The sequence below is a fragment of the Elephantulus edwardii genome, unplaced genomic scaffold (genome assembly GCF_000299155.1).
Source record: "Elephantulus edwardii isolate Elephantulus edwardi_28Jun2011 unplaced genomic scaffold, EleEdw1.0 scaffold00078, whole genome shotgun sequence".
NCBI lineage: Eukaryota > Metazoa > Chordata > Mammalia > Macroscelidea > Macroscelididae > Elephantulus > Elephantulus edwardii.
In genome coordinates this window covers 3,301,400-3,318,948 of record NW_006399828.1, presented here as the reverse complement: position 1 = coordinate 3,318,948, position 17,549 = coordinate 3,301,400, and the positions used below count along the sequence as shown (strand labels likewise).

At 36.2% G+C, this 17,549-nt stretch overlaps 1 protein-coding gene across 1 annotated transcript in view; it reads right to left on the bottom strand.

Annotated features, from left to right (window-relative positions):
- Nucleotides 1–17,549, bottom strand: part of TMTC3 (transmembrane and tetratricopeptide repeat containing 3) — a 71,147-nt gene that overhangs the window by 15,511 nt on the left and 38,087 nt on the right. The window contains exons 7-10 of the mRNA XM_006889495.1: nucleotides 14,834–15,086; nucleotides 8,012–8,160; nucleotides 4,777–4,897; nucleotides 2,711–2,822 (exon numbers count right to left, since the gene is read on the bottom strand). Of these exons, the coding sequence (XP_006889557.1) occupies nucleotides 2,711–2,822; nucleotides 4,777–4,897; nucleotides 8,012–8,160; nucleotides 14,834–15,086 (635 nt within the window). The remainder of the gene's footprint in view (nucleotides 1–2,710; nucleotides 2,823–4,776; nucleotides 4,898–8,011; nucleotides 8,161–14,833; nucleotides 15,087–17,549) is intronic.

Sequence of the window (17,549 nt, the reverse complement as noted above, 5' to 3'; positions counted from 1 at the left end):
TTCTTTTTGGTATAATCACTCTGTATACTCTTTCCATCTTCTTTTAATACTTGCAGGATCATTTAATGTTCTGCCCAAAGCATCCTTAAGTACTGCAACTCAAGGCTTGAATTTCCTCTTCAGTTTCTAGAGCTTAAGAAATGCTCAGTGAGTTTGGCCTCTTTGTTTTTCTGACTCCAGCTCTTCACACATTTTATTATAATACTTTACTCTGTCTTGTCATGCAGCCTTTTGAAATCTCCTGTTCAGCTCTTTAATGTTTTGAATTCTTCTTTCTGTTTTGGCTTCTCGGTGCTCCAGTGCAATATTCAGTGTCTCTTCTGACATCCATTTTGGTCTTTTCTTCCTCCTCTGTCTTTGCAATGACCTTTTGCACTCTTCTTGGATGATATTCTTGATGTCTTCCCATAACTCATCTGGTCTTTGCTCATTAGTGTTCAAGGCCTCAAACCTGTTCCTGAGATGGTTCTGAAATTCAGGTGGGATAGACTTAAGGTCTTATTTTGGCCCTTGTGGGCTTGATTTCACTTTCCTTAGCTTCAGCTTAAATTTGCATATGAGCAGTTGGTGATCTGTTTCACAATCAGCACCAGGCCTAGTTTTCACAGCTGATAATGAGCTTCTCCAGCGGTTCTTTCCACAGATATAATCTATCTGATTCCTATGCATACCACCACGTGAAATCCATGCCTGCATTTCTGTTTCTTATAAAATGTATTTGCAATGAATCAATTTTTGATTGTGCAAAATTTAGAGGGCTCAAATACACAAAGACAGTGAGGATCTGGTGGCACAGTGAATAGAGTGTTGTACTGCTAACCAAAGGGCTAGAGCTCTAATCTAGTAACTGCTCTGTGGTAGAAGGATGTGCAATCTCCTCTTGTTAATATTTACAGACTGAGAAGCCCAGTGGAGGTTTGTTTTGAGTCAGAACTGACTTGACAGTATGTGACAGTGGGCTGGCAACATGTCACTCCACTGATTGCCTGCTTTCTCTGTTTCCTTCATTTTCTACTAGTGACTTCATGGTAAGTATTCACATGCCGATATCTATGTCCCCATTATCATAGGTTAACTATCAATAAGTTTTCTTATCACTGAAATCATCACTATGTTCACCACATGCTAGCTATTTGACCCCTCTTATTATATTTCCCTAACTTTACTGGATTAGCCTTACCAATCCACACTTGCATTCTTCTTTAAAACAAGCCAAATCCCCTCGATACCATACCCACCACTTCTTACTACTTTTTAACCACACCCTTTAAAAGTTTCTCATATTAATTTTAATATAATTAATATCACATAAGGGTAAAATCTTGTTAAGGGTTAATTAAGAACCACTTGCAAAAATATGAGAACAAGGAGTTTCTAGAAATTCAATCTGGATTCAGAAGAGGATGTGGAACACAGCTAATGTCAGATGGATCTTGACTAAACAGAATGCCGCTCAGACACTGATCTGTATTTTACTGACTGGAAAGGCATTTCACTTTAGGTATCATAACAGATTATGAAAAACATTGACAAAACAGAGAACAGGCACTCCAGAACATATAATTGTGCTCATGTGGAACCTGAACATAGTCCAAGAAGAACTGTTTGAACAGAACAAGAGGTACTACTGCATGTTTTAAAATCAGAAAAGGTGTGCATCAGGACTGCATCTTTTCACCAAATTTAATCAATCTGTACAATGAAAAAACAATCCCCAAAGATAGACTAATTGAAGAACATGCAATCAGGAATGAAGGAAGAATCACAACCTGTGATAGTAACACAACCTTGGTTGCTAAAAGTAAATGGTTGCTAAAAGTAAAGTGGACTCAAAGAACTTACTCAAGTCAATCTCAATATGAAAGAAAACAAGAGAATGTCTTATAGCAATATTGTGATAAATGGAGAAAAATCTGAGGTTGTCAAAGATTCAGGTTACTTAAATCTATGTCCAGGAAAACAACAGTCTAGGAAGCAAATGATGGACTACATTGGACAGTTGTGCTGCAAGGATCTTTTTAAGGTGTTAAAGGCAATGATGTCTATTTGAGGACTAAGGTTACCCAAGCCAAGATATTTTCCACTGCCACACACGCATGTGAAGGTTAAGAAACGAATAAGGAAGGTAGAAGAACCATATAGTGCTGTCACTGAATATATTCAGGTTGCCTGAAAAGCAAATTTATATTGAAAGAAAAGCAACCAGAAGAGTCCTTAGAATCAAGGCTACCTCACATACTGTACTTTTCATGTTATCAGAAGGGAACAGGCCCTGGAAAATGATACTATGTTTGGTAGAGGGCAGCAAAAGAGGAAACCCTTAATGAAATGGACTGAGACAGAGTATATCCTGGAACAATGGGCTCAAATTTGCAACTATGTTAAGATGGTGCAGAACATGCCAGTGTTTCATTCTGCTGTATAAAGGGGTGTTATGAGTCAGAACCAATTTGATGGTATTGAACAATACTGTCTCTAGTTATCTTTCCCCTACTCTCTGGAACTCATTCTTCTTAACATTTTTTGTCGCTGTTCCTTTCTTAGCTCACTAGTCCTTAGTAGATAATAAAATTTCAAAATAAGTTGGCATGTAACCTTGTAGTCAAGTTACTTGCAATATAACTAGAAAATAAAATCAACATTATTTCCTCTGAATATAGTTCCCCCCCCTTTTTTAAAAGTAAACAGTTTTATTACTTCATAAGCTCACCTGGCTGAACATGTGTAGCTTGTAGAAAATATTTTAAAGCTCTTTCAAAGTTCTTTTCATTTTCTAAGGCATGGCCCACATTATTCCACAGTTTTGCATTATTTTTATTCACCTTAAATAAAGGGGAGATAAAATATTACAATTGAAAAAACAGATTATTCCAGTTCACATACATACTTCCAGTGATAACTTGGGGATGAGCATGAAGCCAACCAGGGAATGCTCCACCAAACTGATGATTCTCCCTTACCCAATTACCTTCAAATACATAAAACTATGGAAGCTCTTACCATGTGAACATATAGGTTTCATATATTAGAAATTCCCTAAAGTTTTAATTTGCCCAAAGGACAATCTTGGCACCAGTAGCCAGGAAATAAAAAAACGTATTGCGATGGGAAAGTCTGTGGTTAGGGCCCTCTCCAAAATACTCAAGAGCAACAGTGTCTCTCTGGAGACTAAGATCCGCCTGATACAGGCCATGGTTTTTGCAATCACTTGTTATGCATCAGAGAGTTGGACAATGACTAGGGAGGATAGAAGGAGAATTGACGCCTTTGAGCTGTGGTGCTGGAGAAGAGTATTGAAGGTACTATGGACTGCCAAGAAAACAAACAGATTCGTCGTAGAGAGGATTAAACCAGGCTGCTCCTTGGAGGCAAGGATTCTGGGGCTTTGTCTGACATACTTTGGACATGTTGTAAGGAGAGACAGGTCTTTGGAGAGGGACATCATGCTGGGTAGAGTGGAGGGACAGCACAGGAGGGGAAGACCCTCTATGAGGTGGATTGATTCAGTGACTGGGGTACTCGGGATGGGTTTGTCAGAGGCAATGAGATTGGCACAGGATAGAGTATGGTTTAGGGCTGTTGTACATAGGGTCGCTATGAGTCGCAAATGACTCAACGGCACATAACAACAACAACAATAACAAAGGACAATGTTATTTGATAACTCCCACTCTACTATTCATGTTATGTGTTTCCATATTGCAGTAGCAACTTATGTTTAAGCTTGACACATTTAAAGCTATTTATATTGTTTATTAGGGCACAGTGAACCCTGGAAACAAAGTTCTGAGACAATCTGTGTTTTGAGAGTTCATGGTGGACATAATGCTCCTGCAGGTGGAAAAAAGCACTAAGTTGCAGTCCTGCAGTTGGGGTTGTTTCAACCACTGGCCTGGGAATGAGGATACTATAGGGCTATGTTGGTATTCCAGGAGCTTTGATTAATAAGTACAGCAATGAAGTCTCATTTGTTTACAGATAACAGGGCTAGTGGTGAAGATAGAAATACAGAATGGTACAAAAGAAAAGTCATTCTTTCAAGTAGCTATCATATTAAAAAATCATGGTTAAGGCAGCAATCCAATAAAGCTATACAATTAACAGAAGTAGATAAAAGGGAGGGAAAACTTTAAAAAAAACTTTCTCACATACATCTAAAAAAAAGGATTTTTTTTTAAAAAACAAAAAACCAAACCAAAAACCTGCCCTACTATTCATGCTATCTACTCAATACAAATGCTAAACTACTCCTTTCTGCTAGTCTCTAATTATATCACTGCAATCACTGGTTATCATTCACACAGCAAGTTGTCAACTGTTTCTAATACTTTTATTGAAAATAAGATGTCATCAGTTCTAAGAGTCAGTATTATTTTTTGTAGCATTAAGAAACATGGCCATTGCAAAATAATTGCAAAATGACTTTCAGTTTAAGATGTGTTCTGGTATCAGAGATGTTAAAAGGTAAAAATCATATGATTCGCAGGAACCAATAAAAGATATTATTCTTAAGAATTAATGAGATATTCCTACTGAAAACATTTTACCATTTGGACTTTTAGCAACTGTAGAACATTTAGAGAATTATTAATTTATTTTAGTTACACCGCTAAGGTCATGACATACTTTTGGGACAAGTTACATTTATTCATATTTTGATGAAGTTCTTAACATTAACAGCTAAATGTCTCACTAAAAGTATAGTTAAAACAACTTAGTCATGCTATATTAAATCATAGATAATACACTTTCCTGTCATTCTGAAAAACACTTTACCTTCAAAGCTGACATAAACAATGTATATTCAGATTCCCAATCCCAATTTCTATGCAGTGTCTTAAAAGCATGAGTCAATATCACCACAGACAGGCAAACCCAGGATAGTTTTTTTAAAACACTGTTGAAGAGAAAAAGCAAAATAAGAGCTCATTGTTTAAACCAAACTCATTTTACCTTAGAGAACAGAGGTAAAACCAAGTAACATGTATTAATTTATTCTGGGGAATTAGCAAAGTGCTAATGATCACATATTCAATTTTACAGGGAAAAGCACATACACAGAAATTAAATATTAAGAAATATCACCTTTAAGTTCAGCCTTTTAAAATCTAAACATAGATAATTATATATTCTACTATTTGCCTCAATTTTCAAAGTTCTGTTTAGATTTAATAACACAAATCAACAACCAGTTTTTGTATTGTGAGTTTTTAATACAATCCTTTGTCATTCATTATTTACAACTTGAGTATTCTAACTTCCGTTTATAATACCTACTATGGTAATTAAAAATGCTGATATTAAAATAATTAAGCTAACTTTATATTATGCTTCACAACAATACAAGGTATATCAAACATAAATCTAATAACTGTTGTTCCATTGGGTCAAACTGTAATTTATATTCTCACATTCATTTTAAAGATTTGTTTTGAGTATATAATTAAACAGACCTGAAGAATACAAAAAACAAGGGAAAAACCTTTGGAAGTTTATTGCTAAATGGTTTTACCTATTGCTGCTTATATAGTACATTAACAATACTTTATTTCATAAGTATTAAATACTTAAGCCAATTAAATAACATGTAAAAATGTTGAAAGTACTGCATTTGATTTTAGATTTCGAGCTAATATAAAAATGGCAAAACCTAGACAGAACGATCAAATGTACATTCAATGCCTCTGTGAATGAAAAATTCCAACATAAAAAAGATAAAAATCCCCACCAATGGATTAAAAGGCAACATCACGACAGATGGAGAGAAGACTGAAGTTGCCAGTGATCTTGCTTGGATTGACAAACACCAACCTTGACACCAGTGGTCAGGAAATCAAAAGATGTATCGTATGGGAAAACCTGCTGTCAGAGACTTCTCCAAAGGGCCAAAGAGCAATGATGTCAATTTAAAGACCGAGGTGCCCTTGATTCAAGATACCATCTTTTAAATTACTTGTTATACATGTGAACGTTGGACAAAGAATAAGGATAACAGAAGAACTGATGTCTTTGAATTATGTATGGTATTGGTAGAGTACTGAGTTATTCCACGCACTACTAACAAAACAAGTATGTTTTGGACAAAGTACAACCACGGTGCTCCTTAGATGCAAGGATAAAGAAACTTCATCTCACGTACTTCGGGCATGTTGTTAGGAGGGGCCAGTTGTTGGAAAAGATATGGTGTTGCTGTGTGGGAGAAAGATGGGCAACTTTCTCCCATATAATTTAATGCATGCCAGGGTCAGCTAAGAGTAGGTTCCTACTCAGTGGCACATAACAAGAACATTACAGTATCTGAGAGAGGAAATTGACCACCTTTCTTCCAGAGTCGTCAGTGGATTTCAACTGCCAGAGGACTGTCATCTTTAGGTTAGTGGCTCCTAGGGACTTTGTGCTCTAAATTTCAAATTTCTACAATAAGGGTGTGGGGCGGACAAATCACAATCAAACATGGTTCCCTTAGTCATTTCTGAAATGGCAGGCACTCAGAAAGGGAGCTATTATTATTGGATCTATGAGTAGGCACTAGGAAAAAGCACTTGATAGATAGTAGTGGACAATATAGATGTGTACAAAATCAACTGGGGGGTGTGTGTGTCCATTTTAAGAAAAGTGACTATGAAAAAGTTTTGAAAAATGTCAATATGTAAAAAGCAGATAGACGTGAAAGAGAAGAAATCTTGCAGCTGTCAGGTAAATAATTTTAAATAAAAGCCATCACTGGATTTAGCTTCTGGGAGACAATTTATTGTAAGTGGAAGGATTATACAAAGAAGTAAATATTCAGAAGGTTGATTAAAACTACCCAGTGCATAAAATAGAGGCATTTTTCTTTAAAATTACAAACTGCTTTCATACTATGCCTTAACTATTAACAGTTGTCTGAATTTAACAATTTTGGTGTTTGAATATCAATGAAAGAGACCTGTGGTTTAGTGGTAAAGATTCATGCTGTCAATCTAAAGGCAACTGGTTCGGATCCACCAGTTGCTCCACAGGACAAAGATGGGCAATCTCCTCACATGTGATTTACTGCCTCTAAAAACCTACTGAAGGGTCAGCTGTGAGTTAGTTCCAACTGGATGGCACACAACAATAACAGTATAATTTGTAAGCCTCTAAACAGTGTGACTATTGCCCTTACCTGTTATTTTAAGGCACTTAGGACAAGAGGATTATGAAGATAATGACAATGCTAGCAAAAATTATGGTATACACACCTTCTATGTAGTACTGACTCTACCATGTCAAAGTTTGAAAAAATAATTTTACATAGTGTGCTGTTGTTGCTGTTATTTGCTGTTGAGTGAAACCATCATAGCTGACCCTCTAACAAGTTTCCTGAAATTTTAAAGTGCATGAAGGGAGACTGTTTATCTTTGCCCCCAAAGCTGTTGGTGGATTCAAACTGTGTATCTTTTGGTTGGCAATGCAACTTCCTACCCACTAAGTACCCAGAGCTCCGTAATTCTGCATATTACATACGCCAGTTATGGCTCACTTGATTATGTGCAGTGCATCTAAAATATGAAGGCGGTAGAGCTCAAATGCGACCTTATGATAAAAAATGTTCCCATTTTTCATCTGAGTCTAAGGCTAAGCTTTTTATGTCTCGGGCTGTAAAATGACAAATTTAGATCAGAACTAATATAAGGTAGGTGACAAACCGCTTCCCTACTTGAACTGCAGGCAAATAGGGATACTATAGAGATGAAAAACAATATAATGGCTAGAAAATACATTATTAGAACTAAATTAAAATAATAGAATGCATCACATTTAATCTTATTGTTGTTGTTGTTAGGTGCCATTGTAAGAATTAAATAAGCTGCAAGGAGGTTCACTGCAATCTCAGAGATGAATGGTTCAAATCCACCAGCTGCTCTGCTGGAGAAGGAGGAACAATCTCCTCCTGTACCAGTCAGATCTGATTTGACGGAACACACAAAAAAATAATAAATAAAATTAAAAAAAAAAGAAAATTAAATAAGGTAATATTTTAACTCACCTTTTGTTTGATATTTTCTGCCATCCATGAGCTACCAAAATACAGAACCCCATGCTAGGAACATATAGTACTCGCTCAGCAACAACAAATCCAACTGGGAAAAAAAGGTTTGATGCAGGAATAAACGGTAGTGCCATTAAACAAAGTGCCTAGAAGGAAAAATAAGACAATACACCATGAACAAAAATAGACACAACATTCAAATGAAAATATTCACTTAACAATTCTTGGTATTTAATATGCACAATGTGTGGTAGACTACTTTAAAGTTTATTATAAAGAATACTAGTTCAAACATAGGACAATGTGGTAATAAAATAAACCAGGATATAAATAAGTAAATGACAGATTTCTTGAAAGGGAAACGCTTTCTAGGGAATAGATATAGCTTTTTTCTTCAAAATAAATAGTCTCCTCCCATTAAAATTTGCAGCCTTGGAAATCAGACAGAGGGCTGGAATGAGTGAGAACTAACTGGATGGCTATAGTTTATTTGAAGGTGTGCTAACAAATGATTATCATAAATTTATGTAGAGCATTTTAAATTTGAAAAAATTATGAATGTTTATGTAAGGGAGCTCTGGTGGTCTAGTGCTAAGAAGCTGTGCTGTAATCCGAAGGCACAGGGTTTAAATCTACCAGATGCTTGGCAGAAAAAAGGACAATCTTCTCCCAAGTGATTATCGCCTCTGAAAACCCACTGGAGGGTCAGCTATAGATTGGTTCTGACTCGATGGTACACATTAACAATGTGTTTTTAAAATATTTTTAAAAATATTTATTATTATTATTCATTTTAATGAAAATTTACAGACTATGGATTTCCATTCATTCACTGTTGAATTTTTCTCCCTGACCACCCTTCTCCCTCAGTTCGCTCATCTCTTTGAAAAGTAAATTTTTTTTCATTGTTATACAATTCCTCCCCTCCAGTCCACTCCACTATGCAGCCTTCCTTCTGGACTCCTGTCATGACAATAATACCTAATCATACAAAAAATATTTTTACTTCTTTATTCAATTTGAAAAATCTTTTTGTAAGTTCTACATAAAAGTATTGATATTTACCATTATTTGGTAGATATGTGATGAAGGAATACTGAATCAGAGGAAAAACACCATGTCATAATAATTTATGTTTGAAATTTATTTTTTAATGAAAGTATAAATGTTAAGAAGAGATAAAATTAACTTTTAATTTTCTAGAAATACTAAATAAAAATAAACAGCTAATGATGAAAGCAATAGAGGTTACTAAGTTCCTTTTCATTCCAGGTTACCCTAAATCAATTTATGACAGTAAAGTCTTAAGTTCTTCAAAGATGAATTATGGACTGATACATAAGCTGCTGTTAGTGTTAGGTTTCATATAGTCAATTACAAATTACAGTGACCTTACAAACAACAGATCAGGATCTCACCCTATCCTGCATCATCGTGATCTCTGCATGCTTGAGCCCACCGTTACAGGCACTCACTGTCAGTCCATTTTGTTGAGGCTGTGTTCTCCTTCACTTACTCTCTATCTTTCCCAGCATGATGGTTTCCATGGACTGGCTCCTCCTGACAACATGCCCAAAGTATGTGAAATGCAGTTTTACGCTCCTTGCCTCTAAACACCATCCTGGTTGCACTTCCTCCTAGACAGACATGTTTGCTTTTTTGGCAGCCCATGATTTATCCAATACTTTTCTCCAACACTACATTTCAAGGGTATCAATTTTTCTTTCACCCATATTCACTGTTCAACTTTCAGAAGCACATGAAGATGAAAACACCATGACTTCGACCAGGAACACTGTAGTCTTTAAAACATTTTCTTTGCTCTTTAGCACTCTGAAGACATCTTTAACAGAAAATTTCTACAACAGAACAAGTCTTTTGATTCTTGATTGCTGCTTTCACAGGTGCTGATTATGGATCAAGGTAAGATGAAATTATTAACAACTTCAATACATACTATGGACTGCCACAAAACCCCAAACAGATCTGTTCTAAAGAGGATAAAACAAAGTCGTTCCTTGAAAGGATTTTGAAGCTCTCTCTCACATACTTTGGGCATGATGCCAGGAGGGACCAGTCCTTGGAAAAGGACATCATGCTTGGGAGTGTGCAAGGAGAACACAAGAAAGGAAGACCCTTGATGAGATGGATTGAGAGTGACTGGGGTAACAGTGGCAGGGGTGTTAGACATAGTAAGATGGACTCAGGATAGGACAGGGTTCAGAGCATTGTGCAGAGGTTGGCTTTGAGAGGCAGGTAACTCAATGGCACATAATAAAAGCCAAAATTTTTTCTGTATTCTTGATACTGAATTATATCCATATTAAAGTCTGTAGTCATTCATCTTCTTCAGTAAATGCTTCAAATCTTCACTTTCTTTAAGGTTTTGTCTTTTGCATATACTGGTTCCTAAGTGTTCCTCCAATTCTGATGCCACAGTTTTCTTCAAATAGTCTCATTTCTGGAATTACGTGGTTGGCCTGAATATATAGCCTGAATAAGTATGAAGAAAGGATAAAACCATGACACACACCTTTCCTGATTTTAAACCATGCAGTGTTTCCTTGTTCTGTTTGGACAACTATGTCTTGGTCTATTTATAGGTTTCTAATAAGTAGAATTAAGTGTTCTGAGATTTGTATTCTCATCAAATGTTAGCGATAATTTCTTATGATCTTGTAGAAAGATCAAGGGCAATGTAGGATGGCCCAATTTTACCTCAACTATCTCCATAACACAATCAAGAGCATCTACAACACAAATCCAAGAGGTCAAACATGTCCCTCATGCTGCAACACCTCCTTCTACTAATTCTAGTACCAATCCTACTGCTCTACTGTTTCTGAAATCCATTTCAATAGATATACAGACCTCAGAGAACCATACTTAGGATTATGGGGTTTATTAGGGAAGTTATAGGTTACAATTTCTCATACAGGACAGCTTCTGAAGAGAGACTGTAGGCCTTTCAGCCATCAGCATTATGGCTTTAGGTCAGTGTTACAAAGTTCTTTGTTGCTGTGTGCAGTCGAAGGAGGAGTGACCCATAGTTGAGCCTCCAATCGGTTTTCAGGGGCAATAAACCACACAGGAGGAGACTGCCCATCCTCCTCCTATGGAACAGCTGGTAGATTCAAACTTTTTGCCTTTGGGATTGCAGCAAAGCTTCTTACCACTAGGCCACCAGAGCTCCCTCACTATAAAGCTCTTAGTCATACCAATTTGGCCTCTCCTCTCCTCTCCTCTCGTCCTTATCCCTAAGTTCCTCCAGCAAGCTTAGGTGAAGGTTCCTGGCTCTGGCTCTATGAGAAAACAGTCTTGGGTCAGCTTTGTCTCATGCTACGTCTCTGGCTCTAGTTCTGCTTCTTTGCTGCAACTGCTACTCTTCTGTAAGTTCTCGTACAATATTTCTGGCCCCAAAGGGCCTGTGCTGCATTCTCTCTATATTCTTCCTTCCTGGTTGTAAAATGCCCCAAATTTCCATTGCTCAACCTGCTCAATTTAAACTCTGTGGAATAGCAACATTAGGCAAACCTCTGTAGATAGAATTACACACCCTATTCACATGTTCCTGCCCAACTATGTGGTAAAATTAATGGCAACAGCTTAAGGTAGTAATTTTGAACAATATACCTACTACACCACAGATGAGGCAGTCAAATACCACTGAATAGTCAGTAAAATAAGAGTAAACATCTTTCTGCTCTTCTCTAAATTCAGTCAAGATCCCTCCAACATCAGCAAATATAAAAGGCATCTATCTTAAATTTCTGGAAATTTTCTGATGATGCATTTTTCCAACAGTTTTTGAATAATCTTTACCAAGATTTTACTACTTGCATGTGATAATTCCCACATTCTGTTGGATCATCTCAGTATGGCACAGGGAAAATGTCAGTTGGCTAGTCCCTATCTTCCAAATTTCTTGGCATGGGCTGTGAACATGTCTACGGCTGTATCTGTTTATTAAAACAATTGGCATGTCATCAATTCCTAGGACCTATTTTGTTGCTAATGCCTTCAAAGCAGGTTGAATGTCTTCCTTCATTGTCAGTTGTACTTGACCACATGGTACTTTCTGAAAAGATTTAGTGTTGGCTAATTCTTTTTGGTATAGTGATTCTATGTATTCCTTCTTGCTTCTTTTGTTGCTTCTGCATCAGCCAATATTTTGCCTATAGAAACCTTAGTATTGCAAATTGAAGCTTGAAATGTTCTTCAGTTCTTCCAGCTTGAAAAATGCTGAGTGTGTTTTTGCGTTTTGATATTGTAATGCCAGCTCTTTGCACATTTTGTTAATATATATACACTTCATCTTCTCAAGCTGCCCTATGAAATTTTGTTTAGTTGTTAGTTTGGCATTTCTTCCCTTTGTTTTAATTTCTCTATGTTCTAATGAAAGTTTCATTTCTTTCCTGTCTCTTTGTAAAGACTTTTCATTTTCTTTCTGGATGATGTTATCCCATACTTATCTGGTCTTTAGTTAGTAGTGTTTAATATATAAAAAAAATAATCTTGAGTTGGTTTTTAAGTTTGGTTGGGATATACTCAAGCTTTTGTTTTTGTTTTCATGTATTTGCAATCTGATTGCCATGTAGTCCATCAGGTAAGGTCAAACCAACATTTGTTTTTTAAAAGTGGTATCTGCAATGACTAAAACATGGCAGAAAATTCTATCATGCAATCTTCAGCCTCTTTTTTGTCACCAAGACCATAGTTTGCAATCACCAGGGTTTTTCCCTGTCCAATATATAAACAGCACAAACAGAAATAATCGTCCAGAAAAAGAAAATCATCAATGAGAAATCCCTTTAGTGATTTAGTGACTCAGAAGTTCTCATCTTGTATGCTCTTTATTAATGAAGGCCAACTTAGTTAACTATGACTAACTTAAATTTACTACTTAAACTTTCTTCAAAAATAACAGTATTTATAACAGCAAATAATATGGAGGAAAATTTTATCTTTGTTTTACTTCTTACTTCCTACACAACAAAAAGTTAATTATCCCAAGACTCAATTCATCAAATAGGAGAGTAAGAACTACTTATCAGTATGGTGTTGTGATTTTTTAAGTGTTTAACATAATACCTGGCATTGTGTATTCTGTTGTTCTACCTGTCCCTTTCAGAGAACTTCTAAAATACCACAGTAAAAAACAAAAATCTTTAAAATTAAGACTATACTAAAAGCAGAGTTATGCTTAAGATCACAATTGTTTTTTATTTCTTATCCAGATTACATTATACAAACCACTATTTAATTTGTCATAAATTTAAATTCCTCTACCTGACTTTTTTAGCCTTTCTTTTTTCAGAAGCCCAGCTTGGGATGTACTCTATCATTTATCTGCACTCTCTATATCTAGCAATGAAAGGTACAAGGAAACAGACTTCAGAAAAAGAACAAAAAGACTTTATAATTAGCAGTTCCCTGACTAGAGTAATGGCTATCTTAGAGACTAATGAAAACCTTTCTAATGAGAATTTAAGAATCACATATTTCTAGCTGTGTGTAACTGACATGACAGTTCTCAATGCCAGAAAACAATTTATATAATATGGCTTGTTTCTTCAAAAACTGTTATTTATTGGATGAAGATAACAAATCTAAGAAAAGGACCAAAAAAGGGATGTTTCATAATTTTTGAATTCCTACCAAATTAGGGCAACTCATAATCAGTATTTACATTCTGATTATTCATGTCAAATAATGCCTCCAAAAAAAGAAAGCATTTTTACATAATTTTATGATAACCTAAAATCTAAACAGAGATGATAATAATCAAAGAAACAAAATGCTTCTAAAAAGATGCTTTCTAGCACCTGGATGTAAGGATAAAAGTCAAAATGGAAGTTGAATCTCAACTGTCTGAATATTTTCTGAAACCAACTCAGAAAACCCTATGTCAGGATGTTTTCCGGAACCAGAACTCAGAAAAGCCTATGTCAGGATGTTCCCTAGCACCAGGACTCAGAAACCGCTATCAGGAGCTTTTCCAAGAATCTTAGGAGTTTTCCCAAAAACCAGAAACTTTATGCACTAATGAGCTACTGCAATGTCAACTATCTCATAAACCCCTAAAACACACTTGCTAAAAACCCCATAAAAGCCCCCCTAAGCCCAACCTCCAGTGCTACTCCCCTTGCTAAGTAGCCCCGCGTGCAATTTATCTCTGAGAAATGTTTCTGCCTCAGTGTGGTTCTTGGCTTCAATCTGAAACCTTTCTCTGGAGAGCTTGTACAAATGTGTATTTTGATTCAGAATATGTACGTTGTTGTTAAAGGCTGTTAAGTATGGCTCACAGCAACCCTATGAACACATCTGAATGCTGTCCTGCCCAGTGCCATCCTCACAATCTCTGACATATTCTAAGCCACTGTTGTAGCAGTAACTGTCAATCCATCTGGTTAAGGGTCTTCCTCTCTTTTGCTGACCCTCCACCTTTAGGACTTTTCCTACTCATTCCTATAATTCTCATTTCTATTAATTCTTCAACCCTATCCCTTCCTGGGTACCTGGGGTTTGTCCTTGAGTAAATGCTGCTCTTCTGACCTTATGTAGCTGGCTAGTGTAAGAAGCGAGTATTGTTCTGGTGTTATTATTCACCTTAATATTTGACTGACTGTTATGAGACTCAGTTTTGTTTCCAAGTTTGAAGGCTGATTAACGGCCATAGTCTTAGGGTAAGAACTTGTCTTTTAAAATGAATACATTTCCTTTGTACATTAATGAGTCTTTAACGAAGATGCTTTCTATGAATTAAATGCAATCTTTTCAACTTATGGTACAATTACCTTAAAAGTTAAAGTTTCTTACCATTAAAACAGTCTTAGAGGAATTACCAGGATATCGTAGACCAAATATGCCTAAAGCTCCCAATATACAAAAGAAAGTAAATGTGGCCAAATTCCGAGCATCTAGAAATGACTCTATAAGTGGGATGGTCCCCATTGTCCAATCACAGCACAGCTCTGAAGGATTTAACAGAAGCCAAGCGTTTACAGGAAGGAGGTAGTTAAAAGTTAACTGCCTTGTAGGAGTTGGGCTGACAGCAGCTGGATTATCAAACCTGTATAAAAGAAGAAAAAAAAGTTCTTTAAAAGAAAAATTTTTTTAAAAACCCATCTTTTGAGTCACAAAAAAAATAGAACACATAACGTTAGTAAATAAAATACTAAACAATAGCAAAAACCGTATTTTACATACAATTTACTAGAAGAGATGATAAAACTATGACCTGATTAAAAGAACAAAAAAGTTTTACAAGGTTTGTTGTTGCATATATTGTATAGATGCATTTTGAGAACTTGAAGAGAGTAAAGAACATTATCCTAAGTGAAATATCTCAGTCATAAAAGAATAATTATTGCGTAAGTCCACTACTCAAAATTAGGAAGATAACTGAGCAAGTCCAAAGTATACTTTGGACATGTTTGTTGCAAGACAAGACCAGTCCTTGGAGAAGGACGTCATGCTTGGGAGGGTGGAGGGACAGCGCAGGAGAGGAAGACCATCGAGTGAGATGGATTGATTTAGTGACTGGGGTAATCGGGATGGGTGTGTCGGAGATGGTGAGACTGGCACAGGATAGGGCCAGTCTCACCATCTTCTATGCTAAGTAAATAATCAATCTTAAAAGGTTAAGATTCCTAGAAAGAATTACTACACTTTTCTTCTCTCAGACACAATAAATAATGTTACACAGAAATTTTGAATACTATTGTTAGGTTCATCAAGTCAATTACATCTTTAAATGACTCTATGACAACAGCTCTGAACCTTCCCCTGTCCTGTGCCACCTTCAAGATCTGGTATATTCAAGCCCACTGTTAAGAGTATTGTGTCAATCTATCTTGTTAAGGGTCTCAGCAACTAAAAGAAAATACATATGCTCACTCTCGCTGCTGTCAAGTAGGAATCAACTAATAGTTTACTCTACAGTCAGGTTTCGGGGGCTAAAGACAGCACAGGTGGATACTGTCCATCTTTCTCCAGCAGAGCTGCTGGTGAAATGGAACCATCAGAGGTGCCACCTTTGGATTAGTGCACAACTCTATATGGACTACACCACAAATGCTCACTAGTAATTAGGCACTGAGCCAGAAATGACTCATAGCTGACCCTCTAGTGGGTTTTAGAAGACTATTAACTGCATGTAGACTGCCATGGAGCACCTGGTGGATCTGATCTGCCTGCTTTTGAGTTGGCATCTGAATTCCTTACCCTTTAGGCCACCAGAGCTACTTAGTAACTATTTAAACAATTTCAATATTTTATTTATGTTTTACCTTTTCTCTTAACATAAATAAAGAGTATATTCTATATTACATTTTTTTCAGATCACAGTATATTAAACTCTAAACATTTCCTGAAACTAAGTTAAACCACTTTATAAACACTTTTTAACATCACAAAAACCTACACAATACTAGATCAACTAAGCCACGCATAAGAAATAAACAGAAAGCTATTTGAGCACAAAATAGAAATTATAAGATGTTAAAAAATATGCAATACATATAGAAGCATAAACAGCAACAGAAGATTTCTTGTTGAAAACAGTGAAAGCCAAATGACAGTAGAGCAAATGTTTTTTAAAGCAAAAGCAAAACTCCAACAATACATCATAGGATTAATAATGTATTCCAAATAAAATGTATATAACAAAAGCCCGAGAGAAGAAAAACTGAAGTATAAACTTTTATAGTACACATATATACACAGACACATATTTTTACTAACAACGACTACAAAAAAGAACAAACAGATCTGTTTTGGAGGAAGTCAACCACTGTACTCCTTAGAGGCAAGGACTATGCAATTTCATCTCACATATTTTTGAGCATGTAGTCAGGAGAGGTGTCAGCCTTTGGAAAAAGAGATTATGTCAGGAAAGGAGGAGGGTCAAAGAAAAGATGGGAAGACCCTCGACAAGATGGGCTGAAGAGATCATGGGAATGGCAAAGGACAGGACAAGGTTCAGATCTGTTGTTCACTGGGATGGTATGAGTCAGAGCCAACTTGATGGCACCTAACAAAAACAACTAAAATTATAATGTCCCTTCAAGGCAAGTAAAATATGTATATTAAAAATTGTAAAATAATCACGAAAACAGTGATTAGGACTAATATACCAAAAAGGTTGTAAAATGAAATTATAAAAAGTACCCATGGCAAACAAACACATGAAGAAATGTTCAAAATTCCTAGCTCTAAGAGAGATGCAAATCAAAACAACTATGAGATATTACCTCACCCCAGTAAAAATAGCAAAATTTAACAGATCAGCAAACATCAAATGCTGGCTAGGTTGTAGAGAAACTGGAGCCCTTATTCACTGTTTGTTGGAGTGTAAAATGGTGCGACCACTATGAAAAGCTTTATGGCGCTTTCTCAAAAAGTTACCAATAGAAATACCTTCTGACCCACGAATTCCACTACTGGGAATTTACCCTAAAGAAACCACAACTGCAGCGCAAGCAGATGTATGCACACCCATGTTTATTGTGGCTCTGTTTGCAAAAGCAAAGAG